This window comes from Artemia franciscana, chromosome 18, assembly GCF_032884065.1.
Source record: "Artemia franciscana chromosome 18, ASM3288406v1, whole genome shotgun sequence".
In the NCBI taxonomy this organism is placed as follows: domain Eukaryota; kingdom Metazoa; phylum Arthropoda; class Branchiopoda; order Anostraca; family Artemiidae; genus Artemia; species Artemia franciscana.
Genome location: NC_088880.1, coordinates 18,745,771 through 18,766,346, shown reverse-complemented (window position 1 = coordinate 18,766,346; position 20,576 = coordinate 18,745,771). Strand labels below are relative to the sequence as shown.

The window sequence follows — 20,576 nt, the reverse complement described above, 5'->3', positions numbered from 1 at the left end:
GAATGTTAAAAAAATTAAACAGCAGAAAATATCCATAAAACTATGTGAATTCAAAGAGCTATTGACTATTACTAAAACAAACAAGAGCTAAGAGCTCATATGGCACTTGTGACGAGGTCGGAAGAGCCGAGAGCTCATATGGTACGAGGTCGGAAGAGCCAAGAGCTCATTTGGACGAGGTCGGAAGAGCCAAGAGCCAAGAGCTCATTTGGCACTTGTGAGAAGGTCAGAACCTAAAGTTAAACTTTATAGCACAAGATCCTTCTAAATATCAAATTTCATTAAGATCTGGTCACCCTTTCGTAAGTTACAAATACCTCAATTTTCAAAATTACCTCCCCCCTCCCAATTCCACCAAAGAGAGCAGATCCGGTCCAGTTATGTCAGTCACGTATCTTAGACAGGTTTCTATTCTTCCCATCCAGTTTCATCCTGATCTCACCGCTTTAAGTATTTTCTAAGATTTCCGGTCCCCCCAACTGCCCCCCCCCCCCAATTACGTTTGATCCGGTTGAGATTTAAAATAAGATATCAGAGTTACGAGGTCCTTCTAAATATGAAGTTTCATGAAGATCCGATCACTCCTTCGTAAGTTAAAAATACGTTATTTTTCTTATTTTTCAGAATTACCCCCCCCCCCCGCAATTGAGCGGATCCGTTCCAATTATGTAAATTACGTATGCAAGACTTTTGCTTATTTTTCCAACCAAGTTTCATCCCAATCCTTCCAATCTAAGGGTTTCCCATCATTTTAGGTCTCCCCACCCCAAACTTCCCCCAATGTCACCAGATCCGGTCAGGATTTAAAATAAGAGCTTTGAGCCACGATATCCTTCTAAAAATCAAATTTCATGGAGATCCAATCACCCATTCGTAAGTTAAAAATACCTCATTTTTTCTAATTTTTCAGAATTAACCCCCCCCCCAACTACCCAAAAGAGAGCGGATCCGTTCCGTTTATGTCAATCATCTATCTAGGACTTGTGTTTATTTTTCCCACCATGTTTCATCCCGATCCCTCCACTCTAAGTGTTTTCCAAGTTTTAGGTTTCCCCCTCCCAACTCCCCGCCCCCATCACCAGATCCGGTCGGGATTTAAAATAAGAGCTCTAAGACACGATATCCTTCTAAACATCAAATTTCATTGAGATCCGATCACCCGTTCGTAAGTTGAAAATACCTCATTTTTCTAATTTTTAAGACTTACTCCCCCCTCCCAACTACCCCAAAGAGAGCAAATAAGTTCCGATTATGTCAATCATGTATCTGGGACTTGCGCTTATTTTTCCCATCAAGTTTCATCCCGATCCCTCTACTCTAAGTGTTTTCCAAGATTTTAGGTTTCCCCCCTCTAACTCCCCCCAATGTCATCAGACCCAGTCGGGATTTAAAATAAGAGCTCTGAGACACAATATCATTCCAAACATCAAATTTCATTAAGATCCAATCACCCGCTCATAAGTTAAAAATACTTCATTTTTTCTATTTTTTGCGAATTAACCGGGCCCCCACTCCCCCCCAGATGGTCAAATCGGGAAAACGACTATTTCTAATTTAATCTGGTCCGGTCCCTGATACGCTTGCCAAATTTCATCGTCCTAGCTTACCTGGAAGTGCCTAAAGTAGCAAAACCGGGACCGACAGACCGACAGACAGACCGACAGACAGACCGACAGAATTGGCGACTGCTATATGTCACTTGGTTAATACCAAGTGCCATAAAAATAAATGGCTATAATAAAATTTCATATTGTAAAACAGACTTTTTCTTTTATTTCTCGATATTGGAAGATATTCAAACAAAATACAATCTACATCTTCAACCTGCTATGCATTGAGTTGAATTCATCAAAAAGCTTTTTCTTAAAAAGAAAACAATTTGGGTTCGAATTTTCTCTTTATTTCTTTTGTTCCCAAAAGTAAGAAATAAGCTTCCTTCTAAGCTTAGAAATAGCTTAAGAAGTAGCTAAAGCTTCCTACTAAGCTTAAGATATAGTTGAATTACTAAAGCTGAGCGGACAAGTTTCCTTCTAATGATTAATATTGAGAATTTCCACTGGACAATTTTTGAGAGATTTATTTAGTAATTTAATTTGTTTTTAATAATGAAAGATTATATAGCTTTTCAGCTTCTTCAGGACGGACAACTTTGATTAATCTTGGAGTTACCGATTATATGCAATTTGTCTCGGAGAATATCTTTGAAAGGAGGATTCCCTAGCGGAAGATTCTGATGTAAACTACTTTTTAGTACTACATTTTAGCACTCCTAAAGCAGAATTTGCTCCATCATTAGGTTTCATCATTAGATTGCGTCAACTAATTATCTTTTTAACATACAGATACTTTATATTAATGCATCAATATATGCAAGACTAGAATAGGTAGACTTTGAAATAATCATAATCTCTTAGAATATCACAATATATACGAGTAAATTTGATTATAAATGACATTAACAACACAGAAACATAGACAGTTACTTAGCTAAAAATGGTTATTCTGAGCAAATATGCAAAATTGCCGGGAAATATGGCCATTTTAATATTAATAGTCAAAAGATAAATATCTCACGCAGCTAAATTTTCAACTAATAGAGATTTTAAACTATTGTGTCTCAACCTATTTTATATTCAGCCTATGAAGTACAATCCATAGTCCCCTTATTACAATTGATAATTTGATCCTCATTTGAACTCATAATTAATACACTGCCAAGTGTCTTATTGTCAAAATAGGACTATTTTTTTAAGATTTATAAACAACAGTCAAAAAGAAAAAAAGTGCATTTTTAGTGAAATCCTCTGACGCTCTATCGCGACAACTTTCCTTTTTTAGCAAAAAGAGTACAAGAACAGGGATCATAACTTTCAAAAAAGAAAAAGAGGAGAAACCCTAGTACCCTAGGAAATAACAAAAATTGAAAATTTTTCGGAATTAAATTTATTAATTTCATTTTTTTTTAATAATGAAAGATTGTTTAGCTTTTCAGCTACTTCAAGACAGACAGCTTTGATTAGTTTTTGAGTTATCGATTATATGTAATTTGCCCGGAGAATATCTTTGAAAGAAGGATTCACTAGCGGAAGATTCTGATGTTAACCACTTTTAAGTGGTGAACCCATACTTAATACACTTCCCAGTAGCTTATTGTCAAAATAGGACTGTTTTTTTTTTCAAGATTTATAAACAGCAGTCAAAAAAGGAAAAAAAAAAATTTAGTGAAATCCTTTAATGTTCTATCCCGACATGGAATCGCATGCCTAAATGCATATCGTTCAAACTTTTTTTTAATAATGAAATATTGTGTAGCTTTTCAGCTACTTCAAGACAAACAACTTTGATTAGTTTCGGAGTTATCGGTTATACGCAATTTGCCTCGGAGAATATCTTTGACAGAAGGATTCCCTAACAGAAGATTCTGATATTAACCACTTTTTAGTGGTGAGCCCATACTTAATACACTGCCCAGTACCTTACTTTTAAAATAGAACTATTTTTTTCAAGATTTATAAACAGCAGTCAAAAAAGGAAAAAAAATTTTTTTTTTAGTGAAATCCTTTAATGTTCTATCCCGACATGGAATCGCATGCCTAAATGCATATCGTTCAAACTTTTTTTTAATAACGAAAGATTGTGTAGGTTTTCAGCTACTTCAAGACAAACAACTTTGATTAGTTTCGGAGTTATCGGTTATATGCAATTTGCCTCGGAGAATATCTTTAACCACTTTTTAGTGGTGAGCCCACTTAATACACTGCCCAGTACCTTACTGTTAAAATAGGACTGTTTTTTTTTTCAAGATTTATAAACAGCAGTCAAAAAGAAAAAAAAATTGGGAAAACCTCGAACGTTCTATCCCGACATGGAATCGTATGCCTAAACGCATAAGTTCAAAGTTTACTCTTTTTTTAGTAAAAAAGTGCAAAAACAGACTGGATATCATAACCTTCAAAAAAATAACAAGAGGAGAAACCCAAGTAGCCTAGAAAATAACAAAAATTCAACTTACTTCAGCCAAAAGACATTTCACAATATCTATCATAGTAACGGATTTGTTGTACCATGCTTCCAATGCTTTTTCACCAAGAACCTTGTCATAAGTTCTGAGCAGCCGACGTCGCTTAACCATGTTACCGAGTTGAGATTTTAGACCCTGAAATTAAAAACAAAAAATTTAGTCGGTAAAAGAATAAAAGTGATTATAGTCATAGCAAGAATGACTTGAAGAATAATATCAATTTTCACAAGAAGGAAAAATTATCTTTACACTTTTTCTGCTGTGCCAGATCCAGACAAATGTCCAGAAAAATATTTACGAGTGTAACAAACTATCAATAATACATATATATATGTATATATATATATATATATATATATATATATATATATATATATATATATATATATATAAAGAAACAACATAAAATGGATTTGGAGCAAGAGTAAAAGGTATTTTAGATGTAAATCAGACGACTTAACTACTAATGCACGTATCTTCGACGATGTCTAACTTGACTGAATGCAGTTGAGGCTCTTTAAGATTTATAATGAAGAGCTGAATACTTCACCCACAATTTGGTTTATAGTATAAACAAGTAGGGTGGAGGGGTCTCTAAGAAAGTTTCTTATGCATTTTCGTTCTAGTCCTGGTCAGTTTCGTCTATCTCTACTGAGTTAAGAAGTAGCGAAATAATCTATATCTATAAATAATAATAATACACTGCCATAAAAGTAATAAAATCCTGGATATCTGATAATCTAATAACAAGCAACCAGATAATGATTCAGCAATTAGCTCATACTGATGGAACATAAAATGTTCATTTTTAGTAATCTCCTAGTTTTGGAGGGGCTCCGCTCCAAATATGGCCTGATTTACTTTCAAGAGCATTTTGCTGCCAAACACGGCCTGAGCCTGTTGTTACTCGAAGATACATCGAAGTCAACAGGAGAAACTAGTATCTCTACAATATGGCAGGCTATTAAAGACGGGACACCGAGAGTGCTTCAGCGATTAAAGAAAAGTATTTGGGCTAGCCAAGTAATACATATTTTAGAAAGTTGTGGAGATGCTAGGCTGTGGAATTATGGTAAAGACTTAAAGTTAGAAAGAGAAGTAGCCAAAAAGTAAGAATTATTTTACGGAGCTAGAAAATCCAGAAATGGCATTGTGAGACAACAGTGCTTCATCTCTCTCTGTATGCTTGAATTAAGGATGTATGTGGGAATCATTTTAATTTAAGGCAAGGCTTAATAAGGAGGAGCTAAAGTGGATAATATTAGCAAAGGGAAATGTTTTACACCTTTGTGATAAGAGAAAATATTTGAGAGGGTTGAAGTTAAAGATAAGTCCGCATTTTCACCTCATTTCACCAATATGTGAAGATGGAGAGGATGATTTAATTCATTTTTTTTGGTTTTTGTAAAGAAGGACTGAGGGAGGAAATTTTTCTAGGGTTGATTATAAAGGAAGAATAGATGGGCTTCTATACTGAACGATAGGTGTTTTATGGAGATTGAGAAGTTGGAAATGTTTGTGGTTACACATATGTCAGACAGGGACCCTTTTCTGTGATCTCTTTATAAGTTAATTTTGACTGGGCGTGCCTTTTTTTAAACTTTTTATGCTGTTGTGTTTTTATGATAACTATAGTCCATAAAGGCTTTTAGTGGTAATACATATCGTATCATATCATCATACTATCTGCCTAACAGGTAGCGCAATAATAGAGGTAGATGCTCCGGTGGACTTTCCTGTTGGAAACACTCATTATTTAGCAGTGCGAGCTGATTCTTGTATGTTTTTATATTTGTGTTAACCCAATTATAATAATGATCAGTCAGAAAGTTTATTTGCTTCTTCATGCGCTAGCCTACGATCTTTTATATATGAAATTTGGCACCTTGGTCTACCATGCGTGATGGTCAGTGATTTTCATTGGGATCTTTTGGAGCCAAATGCTCAAGCTGTGCAACGTACAACAATGGTCAAGAGTCTACTTGGTGATTTTTTGTCTGTACTAGACAAAACTTTTGATTTTACCACATATCCACAAATCCTGGTGAACGTCTAACTTGGATCATGTTGTAGTATCTTCGAATCTGAAAGTTGTTGTAGTAAATGTTGCAGCTGACTACCAGTTATCTAATCTAAATAAAAAGGGATTAAAACCTAGATTCAGTCCCGTTTATGGGCTACAGAGACAATACATCAGGTCCCTTAGCACCTCAACATCGTCAGCATTGGTCGAAAATCCACCAAGCCTTATGCATTGAGTCAGTTGACTTTATTTTAAATAGATTCGGGGTGCCGTATCGTTTCTTACAGAAATTATTCCAGTCGCCTAGAAACAAGATCCAAACTTTTTCAATCTTTATTGTGCCGAAATAGTCTATGATATCCTTCTTTGCGCAAAAAAAGCAGTAAATTTGCATCGAGTTCAGAAAGAAATAGTCCATGAATAGTGAACAAGCTTCGATCTTTCGACTTTATTCAGTTAAGTAAAGGCTGTTCTATGCCACACGAATCTCAGCATAATAGTAAAAAGATTATTAACAGTACAAAGATTGCAACAAAGAGAAAGTTCCCCAAGTTTCTTGCTCTGCATCGTAAAAATTTTATCGACAATTACTATGCTTGTGCAAAACAGAATCGCCATCTAGTTTTCAGGCTTGTTTCTCGCTCTGAAGGCTCCCTCCCCTCCACTGCATCTCCTACCGACATGCCTGAAGATGAGTGGTATGCGTATAATGAATCCGATTTCTCCGCTCCTGATCCCTTCACAGAGCGATTCTATAAAATTCCCTGAACGATTTCAAACCTCATCTAGACACCGACTCTGTTGTATCTTGTTCCATAGAAGATGATATTTAACAGCTAAAATGAAAATCCTTGTCTGGTCTGAATTTGATTAGTAAAATCCATCTTGAAACACCTTGGTAAACTCCCTCCGATGCATCTCTACCTTCTTATGCAGATAATATTCCCCCTTAGGATAATTTACTCCACCTTTCACATTAAAGATATCAGGATAGTCCGAACTCTAAATCTTCGTCCCGTCAAATCTGTTAACAAGCTTTACACAGTAAAACACTGGTCAAGAGTCAAATGGTGCTTTTTTGTCTGAACTAGACAAAACTTTCGTTTTTACCCATATTCACACATCCTCGGGAACGTCTAACTTGAAAAAAATCCCAATGGCGTCCAGCTCATTAGATAGCGAAACACAAGGAAGTTGTTTGCGCGCAAGATCCTTTTTTAATCGAAGTCAAAACAGGCTTGCAATGTTACCACTTCTACTTACTTCTTCAAGGTGAAGATGATAATGATCAAGTAGTGAATTGTAAGACGTTGCAGTAGTTGGAGTATTGCTCTTACTCTGCCTTACTTTCCTCTTACTAATTTCTAGTTACCTGTTCATATAATGATATGTTTAAAACTGTTTCACAAGTGAATATAGCCAAAGATTTAGGGCGAAGGAGTGGGGAGGGTTAGTGGATTTTTATCACAAGTCCCTTAAAACACCTGTCAAAATGAATATATTATACAAGTATATTATAGTGTATATGAGTATATTATAGGTTTCTGATGTTCTGCTTTCGTCCTTCTCATTAGTTTGGTTTTAAGTGAAATCAGGATGTGTCCATGCCTTAGCTGTGTTTACTAATATTTGATCGTCACTGAGTCTTCCAGAGGATATTTTGCCCTTGTCAGGCACGACGTTAAACGAACCTTCGACCTTCTTGCCTACGCAATCGTACTGCTAAACACGGAACTAATCCTGCTGTCTTCTGTTAGTTCAGAATTTGTATTCCTGATTACCCATTCACCTGAAGCTACCACCTGATATACGCCATTCCTTGCAGTAGATTTGTTCCACAGGAAAGCCGTCAAGGAGCAGTCAGGTCATCCTGTCTTTTCAATAACTGTTTTATCATTGCTCGAGATCTTTGCAAATCTTTATTGATTTTATCCTCAATCAATCTTTCTTCAAATTCCTATGCTGATGAATATTAGCCAGATCCTCAATCGAATCATAGCTTTTTAAATAGAAAAGGATAATCCCAGTCCCATATACAACTTTTCGGAATAACTGTCCATCCAGTTGAGCACCCTAATTATCTAGGCCTCGCCAAAGTTTTTCTGTCCGACACACTCGCAAGCTTCTTTTTGATAAGCTCAAACGACAAATTTCAGAAATTATCTCTGAATTGATTCTTATAAACCGGATACTTCTTGCTAGGCTTCATAGTCCTCAATTTCTCACAATCTAAATACTACTCTTTAAAAGTAACGGATCAGCTCAATACAAGAACAATGTGTTTTGGTTTTGCCATGTAGGCTTATCTGCTTCACTTTACTCCGTGATAACGGAGCTCAAATACCACAAGCAAATTCAAAGTAGCATACCCTGAAGTCTCAGTTAATACATGAATTGCGAAACATAATTACGAAGTTAAATTCGCCAGAATAAATAGGTGTGAGCATTAAACAGTAATTTCTTTCATTCACTGTGATTTTTGTTTCTTTTCTTTTTTTGTGCTGTTTGTTATTTATACTTCTTTTTTTGTCTATTTTCCTTTTATTACGCTCCATCTTCTTGTATCTCGTCTCTTGTTGCAAAACCTGGCTACAAACCTAATTCAATATTCATTGGCTTAGATTTATTCTTTCACCCGCCTGACCACTTATGAGCTTTAATTTATGTATAAGGAGTTGAATTTTAAATGTGTTTGAACGAAGAGTATGGCTGAAAAGCTAATATTTAGCTAAGTTCTGAATTTTGAGCAGATGCTTGACAAATGAGACAAAACTAGTTCCGATCCTGAAAATTGCTGTGGGCTATTCCGATCACGATGAAAATGCATAAGCCAAAAAAAAAAAACTCTACACTGAGCTGATTATCCTTTCATTTTTTTTCTTTTTTTCTTTTATTACTGCTGCTGCTATTTGTCATGTTTGCTGCTATTTTGTGTGTAAGGTTTTCATGGTACTTGATATTTACCAAGTGACATATAGGAATCACAATTTCTGTCGGTCCTGGTTTTGCTAGTTCGGACACTTCCAGATAAGTTAAAACGATAAAAGTTGACAGGCATGTCAGGAACCAGGCCAGTTTAAATTAGAAACAGTCTCTTCCCCAATTCGACCATCTAGGGGAGGGGGATGGAGGGACGATTAATTCGGAAGAAATAGAAAAAATGAGGTATTTTTAACTTACGAAAGGGTGGTCGTATCTTAATGAAATTTGATATTTAGAAGGACCTCATACTTCAGAGATCTTATTTTAAATTCCGACAAGATCCAGCGACATTGGGGGAGTTGGAGGGGGAAACAGGAAATTCTGGAAAACGCTTAGAGTGGAGATATCAGGATGAAGCTTGATGGGAAGAATAAGCACACGTTCTAGATACGTGATTGACGTAACTGGAACGGATCCGCTCTCCTTATGGGAGTTGGAGGGGGTTTCTAGTGCTTTGGTGAGTCCGGTGCTTCTGGAGGTGCTAGGACAATGAAAATTGGTAAGCGTATCAGGGACCTGCACAAATTGACCTGATAACAATCGTTTCCCCGATACAATCATGTAGGGGGCTGGAGGAGAGGAAAAATTGAAAAAAAGAGATATTTTTAACTTAAGAATGGGTGATCAGATCTTGATGGAACTTGATATTTAGAAAGACCTCATGTCTCACAGCTTTTATTTTAAATCAGGGCCTTTTCCGGTGATATTGGGGGGAGTTGAAGGGGAAAACGGGAAATTTTGGAAAACGCTTGGAGTGGAGAGATCGGAATGAAACTTGGTGGGAAGAATAAGCAAAAGGTCTAGATACGTGATTGACATAACTGAACTGAATCCGCTATCTTTGTGGTAAATGGTCGGAAAAATTGAGGTATTTTTAACTTACGAAAGGCTGACCAGATCTTAATGAAATTTGATATTTAGAGGGAAATTCAGAGCTCTTACTTTGAATTCTGACCAGATCTGGTGACATCGGGGGGAGTTGAAGGGGGAAACCGGAAATCTAGGAAAACGCTTAGAGTGGATAGATCAGATGAAACGTGGTGGGAAGAATTAACACATGTCGTAGATACGTGATTGACATAACCAAATTTGATCCGCTCTTTTTGGGGGAGTAAGGGGGGTCCAGTGCTTTGGCGAGTTCGGTGCTTCTGGACGTACTAGGATGATGAAAATTGGTAGGCATGTCAAGGACCTGCTCAAACTGACTTGATAACAGCCGTATTCCTTTATTCGACCATCTGGGGGGGGGGCTGAAGGGAGACGAAAAATTAGAAAAAATGAGGTATTTTTAACTTACGAATGGGTGATAAGATCTTAATGAATTTTGATATTTAGAAAGATCTCGTATCTCAGAGGTCTGATTTTAAATCCCGACCGGCGTTAAGCCTCTGATGTTGTTCGTAAATCAATCTATTGATTCGCCATATTTTGCTAGAGCTCATGCCATATGAGCTCTTAGCTCTTGTTTGTTTTGTGTTTTCTTTCAATGCTCCATTCTATTCATTTTGTTCAAGACGGGTTTTCAAATAGATAAATAAATAAAATAAATAGGTAACTGGAGAGCATCAAAAAGTAATACAAGTACCTTCAGACAAAAGTTAAGACAAATCAAGAAAAGAAGCAACCAAAGAAAAGAAAAAGAAAGAGCAAAGACCATTCTACTAAAGAGTATAAATCAATCAAAAATTGAAAGTGAATCTATCAATCGTAAGTTCCTACATCTTGACAAAGAAAAATATTCCAAACACATTTTCGAATGACAAAAATAAATGAGAAAATTAAATCAATGTATTAGTACAGCACTTTTCTTTTTGTGGTTCCTGAAAATATTTTTAGCAAATAGGCAACAAATATTTTATATATAACTGTTGAAAGACTTTGGCTGAAATAACTGAGCTGAATTGAAAACACCTGAACAAAATACTTGTTAAAAGTTGAGACAAGGAAAAAAAAAGTCCAAATTGCCAAAAAGTTCATTACCAGAAAAAAAATAATGGAAGCATTTGAAAGACAAGCACGTTTTTTTTTTATGCCTGATAAACAGAATACTAAGTGGATGTCGGAATAATTGTGTGGCAAACCCGTGTTTTCATATCTACAAAAGTTATATTCCTGAAGTTTTTTCTCAACCAATTTCTAAAAAAAAAAAACACTTTTGGTAAAAAACTATTGAACATACCTTTTCGCCAACTTTGTTAAGCACAATATTGAATAGTTCATCCATCATTTTCATTTCTGGAAGAGCTGCATTCTCAACAAGTAAAACTAGAAACTCAGTATTCTCAATCAAGGCGATACATTTGACAAGTTCCTAGAAGAAAGAATTTATACTTCCATAGAACCCTAATCATACACTAGTATAACTACTGCCAGCTTATCGTGGCATCGAAACCTTAGGATCAGAGGGCTGTCACCAGCGCCAAAACTCCTCCTTCATCTCCCATCGTTTGAAGCACCACACCCCAGAAAAATTTGATCACAAGGAGCATGGCAGGGATATCGGGGTACTTTTTATAAACTATTTCCTGTTCAATTGCACTCATTGTAAAAATTTTTCATATTTGATCTTTTCGGATCCTGAAGATGTAAACACCCCAAAGAAGCTGCTTTGTAATAATATATACGCTGCGTCAGCTTAGAGAAATTGGTTCAAAGAGATACTATTTGAAATACTATCATTAAGTTAAGTTCTTTAGTTTTTTTAATTTAAACTTAACTTAACTTAAAAAAACTTTTTCGTATGCTGACCAATGTTCTGCGTTACGCGGGTACCGATCTCATGATTAAATGCCTTCGGACGAGAGTACAATGCGTGGTTAGGGACAAATCATCCCGACTTCCCTGTTTTTAACTAAGTTAAGTTTAGATTAATCCTTCCTTCCCCCCCTCCGGAAAAGACATATCTACTCTTGTTCTTAGAAAGAACAAAATAAGAGCAAGCTTCAATCTTATAAGGGTTACTTATCCGACTAGTGTCTTTAATCAGAATACGATATCACGATATAGAAGAAGACAAAGCAGTAATGTTGCTCCGTAACACAGCGCTAATTTTTCAATTTGGACGTTATTTGAATGTTTTCGACAAAAAATTACGTTCTTAGAAAAACCGCCTCCGCTGTAAAGTATCATAGAAATACAAGTAACAATAAGAAGAAATAACAAAATCAAAGTAAGGAATAGGAATAACCTCTAAATCACCACAATTTTCCAACTCTAATAAAAATACAAACTCTTACGTTCCAAAGATTAAAGACATTTTCAGAGTTGGTTGACAAAGAAGTATTCCAGTAGTTCAGTTGGCCGATGATATCTCGCACTTGTGCTTCACAAATCTCCCCTTCAAAGGGCATATTAAAAAGCTTTGTTAATTTCATGGCCTCGCTGTATTTTCCTCTGTTAATCATTCGCCTTAACCTAAAAAGTATATGAAATTATATAGCGAAAAGAGAAATCACCAATGCAACAGCACAAACACATTAAAAAAAAGGGAGATAGAAGGAGAAAAGGAAGACTGTTTTCCTAAATTAGTGATTAATATAGACCAGCACTTGAATGAGGCCTTAACCCTACTCATTTTTCCTCTCCCTTCAGCCCCCCCCCCCAGATGGTCGAATAAAGGAATACGGCTGTTATCAAGTCAGTTTGAGCAGGTCCTTGACATGCCTACCAATTTTCATCATCCTTGTACGTCCAGAAGCACCGAACTCGCCAAAGCACTGGACCCCCCTAACTCCCCCAAAAAGAGCCGATCAAATTTGGTTATGTCAATCACGTATCTACGACATGTGTTAATTCTTCCCACCACATTTCATCTAATCTATCCACTCTAAGCGTTTTCCTAGATTTCCGGTTTCCCCCTTCAACTCCCCCCGATGTCACCAGATCTGGTCAGAATTCAAAATAAGAGCTCTGAGTTTCCCTCTAAATATCAAATTTCATTAAGATCTGGTCAGCCTTTCGTAAGTTAAAAATACCTCAATTTTTCCGACCATTTACCACAAAGATAGCGGATTCAGTTCAGTTATGTCAATCACGTATCTAGACCTTTTGCTTATTCTTCCCACCAAGTTTCATTCCGATCTCTCCACTCCAAGCGTTTTCCAAAATTTCCTGTTTTCCCCTTCAACTCCCCCCAATATCACCGGAAAAGGCCCTGATTTAAAATAAAAGCTCTGAGACATGAGGTCTTTCTAAATATCAAGTTCCATCAAGATCTGATCACCCATTCTTAAGTTAAAAATATCTCTTTTTTTCAATTTTTCCTCTCCTCCAGCCCATCGTATCGGGGAAACGATTGTTATCAGGTCAATTTGTGCAGGTCCCTGATACGCTTACCAATTTTCATTGTCCTAGCACCTCCAGAAGCACCGGACTCACCAAAGCACTAGAAATCCCCTCCAACTCCCATAAGGAGAGCGGATCCGTTCCAGTTACGTCAATCACGTATCTAGAACGTGTGCTTATTCTTCCCATCAAGCTTCATCCTGATCTCTCCACTCTAAGCGTTTTCCAAAATTTCCTGTTTCCCCCTCCAACTCCCCCAATGTCGCTGGATCTTGTCGGAATTTAAAATAAGATCTCTGAAGTATGAGGTCCTTCTAAATATCAAATTTCATTAAGATACGACCACCCTTTCGTAAGTTAAAAATACCTCATTTTTCTATTTCTTCCGAATTAATCGTCCCTCCATCCCCCTCCCCTAGATGGTCAAATTGGGGAAGAGACTGTTTCTAATTTAAACTGGCCTGGTTCCTGACATGCCTGTCAACTTTTATCGTTTTAACTTATCTGGAAGTGTCCGAACTAGCAAAACCAGGACCGACAGACCGACAGAAATTGTGATTCCTATATGTCACTTGGTAAATATCAAGTACCATGAAAACCTTACACACAAAATAGCAGCAAACATGACAAATAGCAGCAGCAGTAATAAAAGAAAACAAGAGCTAAGAGCTCATATGGCACTTGTGACGAGGTCGGAAGAGCCGAGAGCTCATATGGTACGAGGTCGGAAGAGCCAAGAGCTCATTTGGACGAGGTCGGAAGAGCCAAGAGCCAAGAGCTCATTTGGCACTTGTGAGAAGGTCAGAACCTAAAGTTAAACTTTATAGCACAAGATCCTTCTAAATATCAAATTTCATTAAGATCTGGTCACCCTTTCGTAAGTTACAAATACCTCAATTTTCAAAATTACCTCCCCCCTCCCAATTCCACCAAAGAGAGCAGATCCGGTCCAGTTATGTCAGTCACGTATCTTAGACAGGTTTCTATTCTTCCCATCCAGTTTCATCCTGATCTCACCGCTTTAAGTATTTTCTAAGATTTCCAGTCCCCCCAACTGCCCCCCCCCCAATTACGTTTGATCCGGTTGAGATTTAAAATAAGATATCAGAGTTACGAGGTCCTTCTAAATATGAAGCTTCATGAAGATCCGATCACTCCTTCGTAAGTTAAAAATACGTTATTTTTCTTATTTTTCAGAATTACCCCCCCCCCCCGCAATTGAGCGGATCCGTTCCAATTATGTAAATTACGTATGCAAGACTTTTGCTTATTTTTCCAACCAAGTTTCATCCCAATCCTTCCAATCTAAGGGTTTCCCATCATTTTAGGTCTCCCCACCCCAAACTTCCCCCAATGTCACCAGATCCGGTCAGGATTTAAAATAAGAGCTTTAAGCCACGATATCCTTCTGAAAATCAAATTTCATGGAGATCCAATCACCCATTCGTAAGTTAAAAATACCTCATTTTTTCTAATTTTTCAGAATTAACCCCCCCCCCCAACTACCCAAAAGAGAGCGGATCCGTTCCATTTATGTCAATCATCTATCTAGGACTTGTGTTTATTTTTCCCACCATGTTTCATCCCGATCCCTCCACTCTAAGTGTTTTCCAAGTTTTAGGTTTCCCCCTCCCAACTCCCCGCCCCCATCACCAGATCCGGTCGGGATTTAAAATAAGAGCTCTAAGACACGATATCCTTCTAAACATCAAATTTCATTGAGATCCGATCACCCGTTCGTAAGTTGAAAATACCTCATTTTTCTAATTTTTAAGACTTACTCCCCCCCTCCCAACTACCCCAAAGAGAGCAAATAAGTTCCGATTATGTCAATCATGTATCTGGGACTTGCGCTTATTTTTCCCATCAAGTTTCATCCCGATCCCTCTACTCTAAGTGTTTTCCAAGATTTTAGGTTTCCCCCCTCCAACTCCCCCCAATGTCATCAGACCCAGTCGGGATTTAAAATAAGAGCTCTGAGACACAATATCATTCCAAACATCAAATTTCATTAAGATCCAATCACCCGCTCATAAGTTAAAAATACTTCATTTTTTCTATTTTTCCGAATTAACCGGCCCCTTCTCCCCCCCCCCCCCCAGATGGTCAAATCGGGAAAACGACTATTTCTAATTTAATCTGGTCCGGTCCCTGATACGCTTGCCAAATTTCATCGTCCTAGCTTACCTGGAAGTGCCTAAAGTAGCAAAACCGGGACTTTAGGTTTTCCCCCTCCAACTCCCCCCAATGTCATCAGATCCGGTCAGGATTAAAAATAAGAGCTCTAAGACACAATATCATTCCAAACATCAAATTTCATTAAGATCCAAATACCCGCTGATAAGTTAAAAATACTTCATTTTTTCTATTTTTTGCGAATTAACCGGGCCCCCACTCCCCCCCAGATGGTCAAATCGGGAAAACGACTATTTCTAATTTAATCTGGTCCGGTCCCTGATACGCTTGCCAAATTTCATCGTCCTAGCTTACCTGGAAGTGCCTAAAGTAGCAAAACCGGGACCGACAGACAGACCGACAGACAGACCGACAGACCGACAGACAGACCGACTGAATTGGCGACTGCTATATGTCACTTGGTTAATACCAAGTGCCATAAAAAGAAAAAAATGAAAGGATAATCAGCTCAGTGTAGAGTTTTTTTTTTTTGGCTTATGCATTTTCATCGTGATCGGAATAGCCCACAGCAACTTTCAGGATCGGAACTAGTTTTGTCTCATTTGTCAAGCATCTGCTCAAAATTCAGAACTTAGCTAAATATTAGCTTTTCAGCCATACTCTTCGTTCAAACACAGTTAAAATTCAACTCCTTATACATAAATTAAAGCTCACAAGTGGTTCAGGCGAGTGAAATAATAAATCTAAGCCAATGAATATTGAATTAGGTTTGTAGCCAGGTTTTGCAACAAGAGACGAGATACAACAAGATGGAACGTAATAAAGGGAAAATAGACAAAAAAAGAAGTATAAATAACAAACAGCACAAAAAAAGAAAAGAAACAAAAATCACAGTGAATGAAAGAAATTACTGTTTAATGCTCACACCTATTTATTCTGGCGAATTTAACTTCGTAATTATGTTTCGCAATTCATGTATTAACTGAGACTTCAGGGTATGCTACTTTGAATTTGCTTGTGGTCACCTTACTTTCAAATTCATTAACCAAAACATTTACTCAGGTCTTCTCTTTCCCGTCGTACTTGATACCCCTCTTAGATTGACCTTAATGTGACTAAGAAGAACAAGAGTCTCTGTACGGATTAGCGCCATGAATTTATTGTATGCTTATTTCATTATCAATGAATCTTACCTAGGATTCTTATGTTCCTCCCAAAATATAGCAAACAAAAAATTTTACTCAGTATAACTCCAAAAATATAAATCTAAAAATACTTTTAAATACTTTTTAATTTAAGCGTAAATAACCCCTCAAAAGGGCAGGCATCTCTTAAATCTGTCGATAACTTGAAGCCTTTTGTCTTTGACCGTGGTCAAAGGATTATTAGTTACTATCAAGCCTCAATTTGCTGCTTAGGTTTGGCCTTACAGTAAGGACAAAAAAAGTTGTTTCAAGCTTCAGTTAAAATGTTCACATTACAACTATTATTGGCTTTTAAAGATTTTGGACCAGAATCTTTGATTTTTGTTTTCACCATTTGTGATTTAATGCGTTCGCATGATGATGTCTATTTTCAGTAAATTCCAATTCTATGAAAAAAGAGAAAAATTCAATGAATTCAAGATGCTAAAAGCCTGGATGAAAATTTAAAGGCACAAGATTAAAATCACTGACTCTTTTTCATTCACCCTATGTTCGATGGCTTGGTTTTAAGTGAGCCTTTGTGATTCAATGTGTTTGCATGTACATGTTTATTTTTAATAGATTCAAATGCTACGAAAAACATGATACAAATTCAATAAACTCGAAATTCTAAAATTTACCTGCGCAAAACCGATGTCACTCAACAGAACTAATGAAAAAAAAAATTCAACTAGACACACATCTAGGGAGGATGGCAAAATATTTTTACGATTTTCCCTATGTTTTTTAACATTTTTTCTTATAATTAGCTCATTATTAGTACTTTTTCCAGCTCCCAAAACAAAATCCAATAAAAGTACCCACTCTTAGTTATTAATTTAAAAAAAAAATAGTGAGGAAAAGAAAAACAAGTTGAAAATATAAAAAAGAACGAAAAACACGAAGGCCAGATGAAGAAATGGAAAAAGAGGAAGAGACCGAGAAATAGAGAGAAAGAAAGGAAAAGAGAAAGACAGGTAGAACAGAGAGAAAGATAGACACACGAATAGGAAGAGAGAACGGGAAAAAATAGGGAGGGGAGGAGATAGAACTTACTTAGCTTCAATATCACTTTCAGCCATTGCTCGAAGTCTCAAGCTAGTCATGATGGGTAAATCTTCATTCCGAGCACCATCTAGGAACAATATTGAATCGTGACTTCCCGATGACTCCACCAAGAAGCCAGGGCCATGGAGGTCCATTTTAAACAAAGGACTGAAATCTAAAAATAAATGAAACATTGCTAAAAGTCAAACAAATATTTATTTTTTCACTCTGATATTAAAAATATTATTAATTTTCCAATGTATTGATATAGCAGATTTGTATGCAATGTTGTACTTGTTTTTTCATTATTTATCTACAACCCTAAGGATCCTTATACAGTGCTAGGGGGATGCCATAAACAGATGAGTTCCCAGCACGAACTATTGTTTAAAACATACGTTTAGACCTTCATCCATTTTTATGCTTCGAAAAATTCATTTTATGAAGAACCGCCCTCCAATTGGGAATAGTCCTCCTATAGAGCTATTTCCTGAAATTTTGATGAAGCGCGGTTCTGTATGTACCTACAGCCTGTCTAGTTGTCTGATAAAGGGACACCGAAATGTCCAAAAAATTTCATTCGCATAGTTAGTTTTAATCCAAAGGGAAACATTGACGACTAAAAGCTACAGAATGGAGATTAGAGGGCTATGTTTTCTTATGATTTAGCCTCCGCTTGGTTGTGCTTACCTTACCTCCAACCTCTCCGATAAAACACCAAGCTGGGCCTTTAAGCTTCGTCACTGGTGATCAGCGGTGGTTTCAATACCCTCAACTTCTGACATTTTTAGACTGCACCAAGGAATAGTAGTAGCTAAAAGATAGTGACTGAAACTCAAAGATTTTTCTCCTCTGAGTATCAACATCGGTAAACCGCATTGGTTTCCATACTGTACAGAATAAGAGAATAACTCCCACTCGGTTACGCTTACCCTAGCCTCCATCTTCTCTTCGATATGGCGCCAAGTTGGGTCTTTAAACGTCAGCATTGGTGAGCAGCAGTGGTTTTTATGCCCTCAGCCTCTGAGGTTTTAGACTGCAGCAAGGAATAGTAGTAGCTATAAGACAGTGACTCTACCTCCAAGATTTTTTTCCCCTTTGTATGATTAATGATAAATTAGGGTGGTTTTCATGCGTGAGCCTAAAAAAATTTTATTCTCATATATATATATATATATATATATATATATATATATATATATATATATATATATATATATATATATATATATATATATTTTATTAGAGCTTTTTGATACTTCATGTCCTATCAATAGTCCATAGATACAGTAAATATAGCCGAATATACAAAGCAAATAAATAGGAAATGTGCACAGCAAATACAAAATTGCAGCAACAAGCCGCCTGAGGCCAATACAGATGCACACACTCATCCTCCATCCCAATCAATTCAAATCCTTCGCCTTTACACCCTCCCAGGAGGTTCACATTTCCTTTATATCTTTTCTTACGACATCCTCTCCCAACCCAATTGAGATCCACCTAGTTGAGAAACCCTATCCAGGGTTTGGCCCTAGACAGTTGGCCGACAAGGACGATCTTTGGCAATCTGCCATTCCTTATCCGTAGAACGTGTCTTAGCTACCACATCCTTTCTCTCATTATAGCCATAGAAAGTGTTATTGAATTTCATTTTTCATACAACTTACTGTTTGAGATTCGGTTAGTCAGTTGGGTACCCAAAATAATCCATAGGCTATTTCTCTAGAAAATATCTAGTAAATCCTCCTCTGTTGTTGGAGTGCCCAAACTTCAGAACCATACTTGATGACTGTCATAAATGTAGCTTCCAATATTCTAATCTGGGTTCAGGACTCTTCCTTCTTCCAAACTTTTTTCAATTGTCAAAAAAGACCCTAAGTCTTGGCTATTCTACTTATAGCATATTCACTGTACCTACCATCTTTACTAATAATACTGCCTAAGCAAGTGAAGTTGTCCACTCGATCGATGTTCTCAATAACCAATTTTTCTTATCCCTAGTTTTAGTGACTGAGACTTTTTGAAATTAATTTTCAAACCTATTCTTAGACACTGGACTCGCAAAACCCCTGCAAATTATATCATTTTGCTAACATTTCATCTAGGGTGCTTAAATCTTCAGCATAAATTAAGTCTAGGAGTTTTGTAATATACAATATTTATTATCAAAGATCCTTTGGCCTAGCCAATAAACTAAATTTCGTCCTTACTGCACCCCCCTCCTATTTTAAATCCTGCAAGTCTACTGCAATTTTTAAGACTTAAGTGGCACATAGCCACTATTTTGAACTTTCTGGATATATTAAAAGAATTTGGGGGGGTAGAGAATCTTTGGAGGTCTCGGAGAGTCTTTACTTTTCCTTCGGACTCCAGACTTTCCTCCGGGTTATTTGGAGAATACCAAGGCGGTATAACTGGTGGTCAAATTTTTTAAACCCCGAAAAGAGGATAATAAGATATGTCTACTGATTACAAATAATCAATAATTTAACCAAGTATGACGTATCGATACCCGTTGCTTTTTCGATATAACCCATCACTAGGCAGAGTTGATCTTAAATATAGAAAAATGTAAATGGGTACAAGCTCAGCCTCAAGGTCAGAAGAGACAGATGCGATCCAAAATGCGGCTGTACCAAATACACAGTAAAAATTCGGCCATTTTCTGGGGTGAGCAGGGTATCATCAGCGGTTCATCCCAAATTTTATGAAAATAGCGAAACCTCTCCCAGGTTTAACGAAAAGTGAGTCCTAGACTCTGTAAATTGGGAAGAGGAAAGGTGGAGAGGTCCCATTTAACAATCAGCAGATATTTGTAAACGCTTCTAATGCCAATATAAGTGTTGTACAGATAACACAAAAATAAAAGCAAGCTTTAAAATACGAATCATCAGAA

The 20,576-nt window shown here is 36.9% G+C and overlaps 1 protein-coding gene across 2 annotated transcripts in view; it reads right to left on the bottom strand.

The window, feature by feature from the left end:
* LOC136038707 (kinetochore-associated protein 1-like) overlaps positions 1 to 20,576 on the bottom strand; it is a 284,373-nt gene that overhangs the window by 173,025 nt on the left and 90,772 nt on the right. For both annotated transcript variants that reach the window (XM_065722029.1, XM_065722028.1), the window contains exons 6-9: positions 17,687 to 17,852; positions 12,263 to 12,440; positions 11,206 to 11,337; positions 4,013 to 4,156 (exon numbers count right to left, since the gene is read on the bottom strand). In XM_065722029.1, the coding sequence (XP_065578101.1) occupies positions 4,013 to 4,156; positions 11,206 to 11,337; positions 12,263 to 12,440; positions 17,687 to 17,852 (620 nt within the window). The remainder of the gene's footprint in view (positions 1 to 4,012; positions 4,157 to 11,205; positions 11,338 to 12,262; positions 12,441 to 17,686; positions 17,853 to 20,576) is intronic.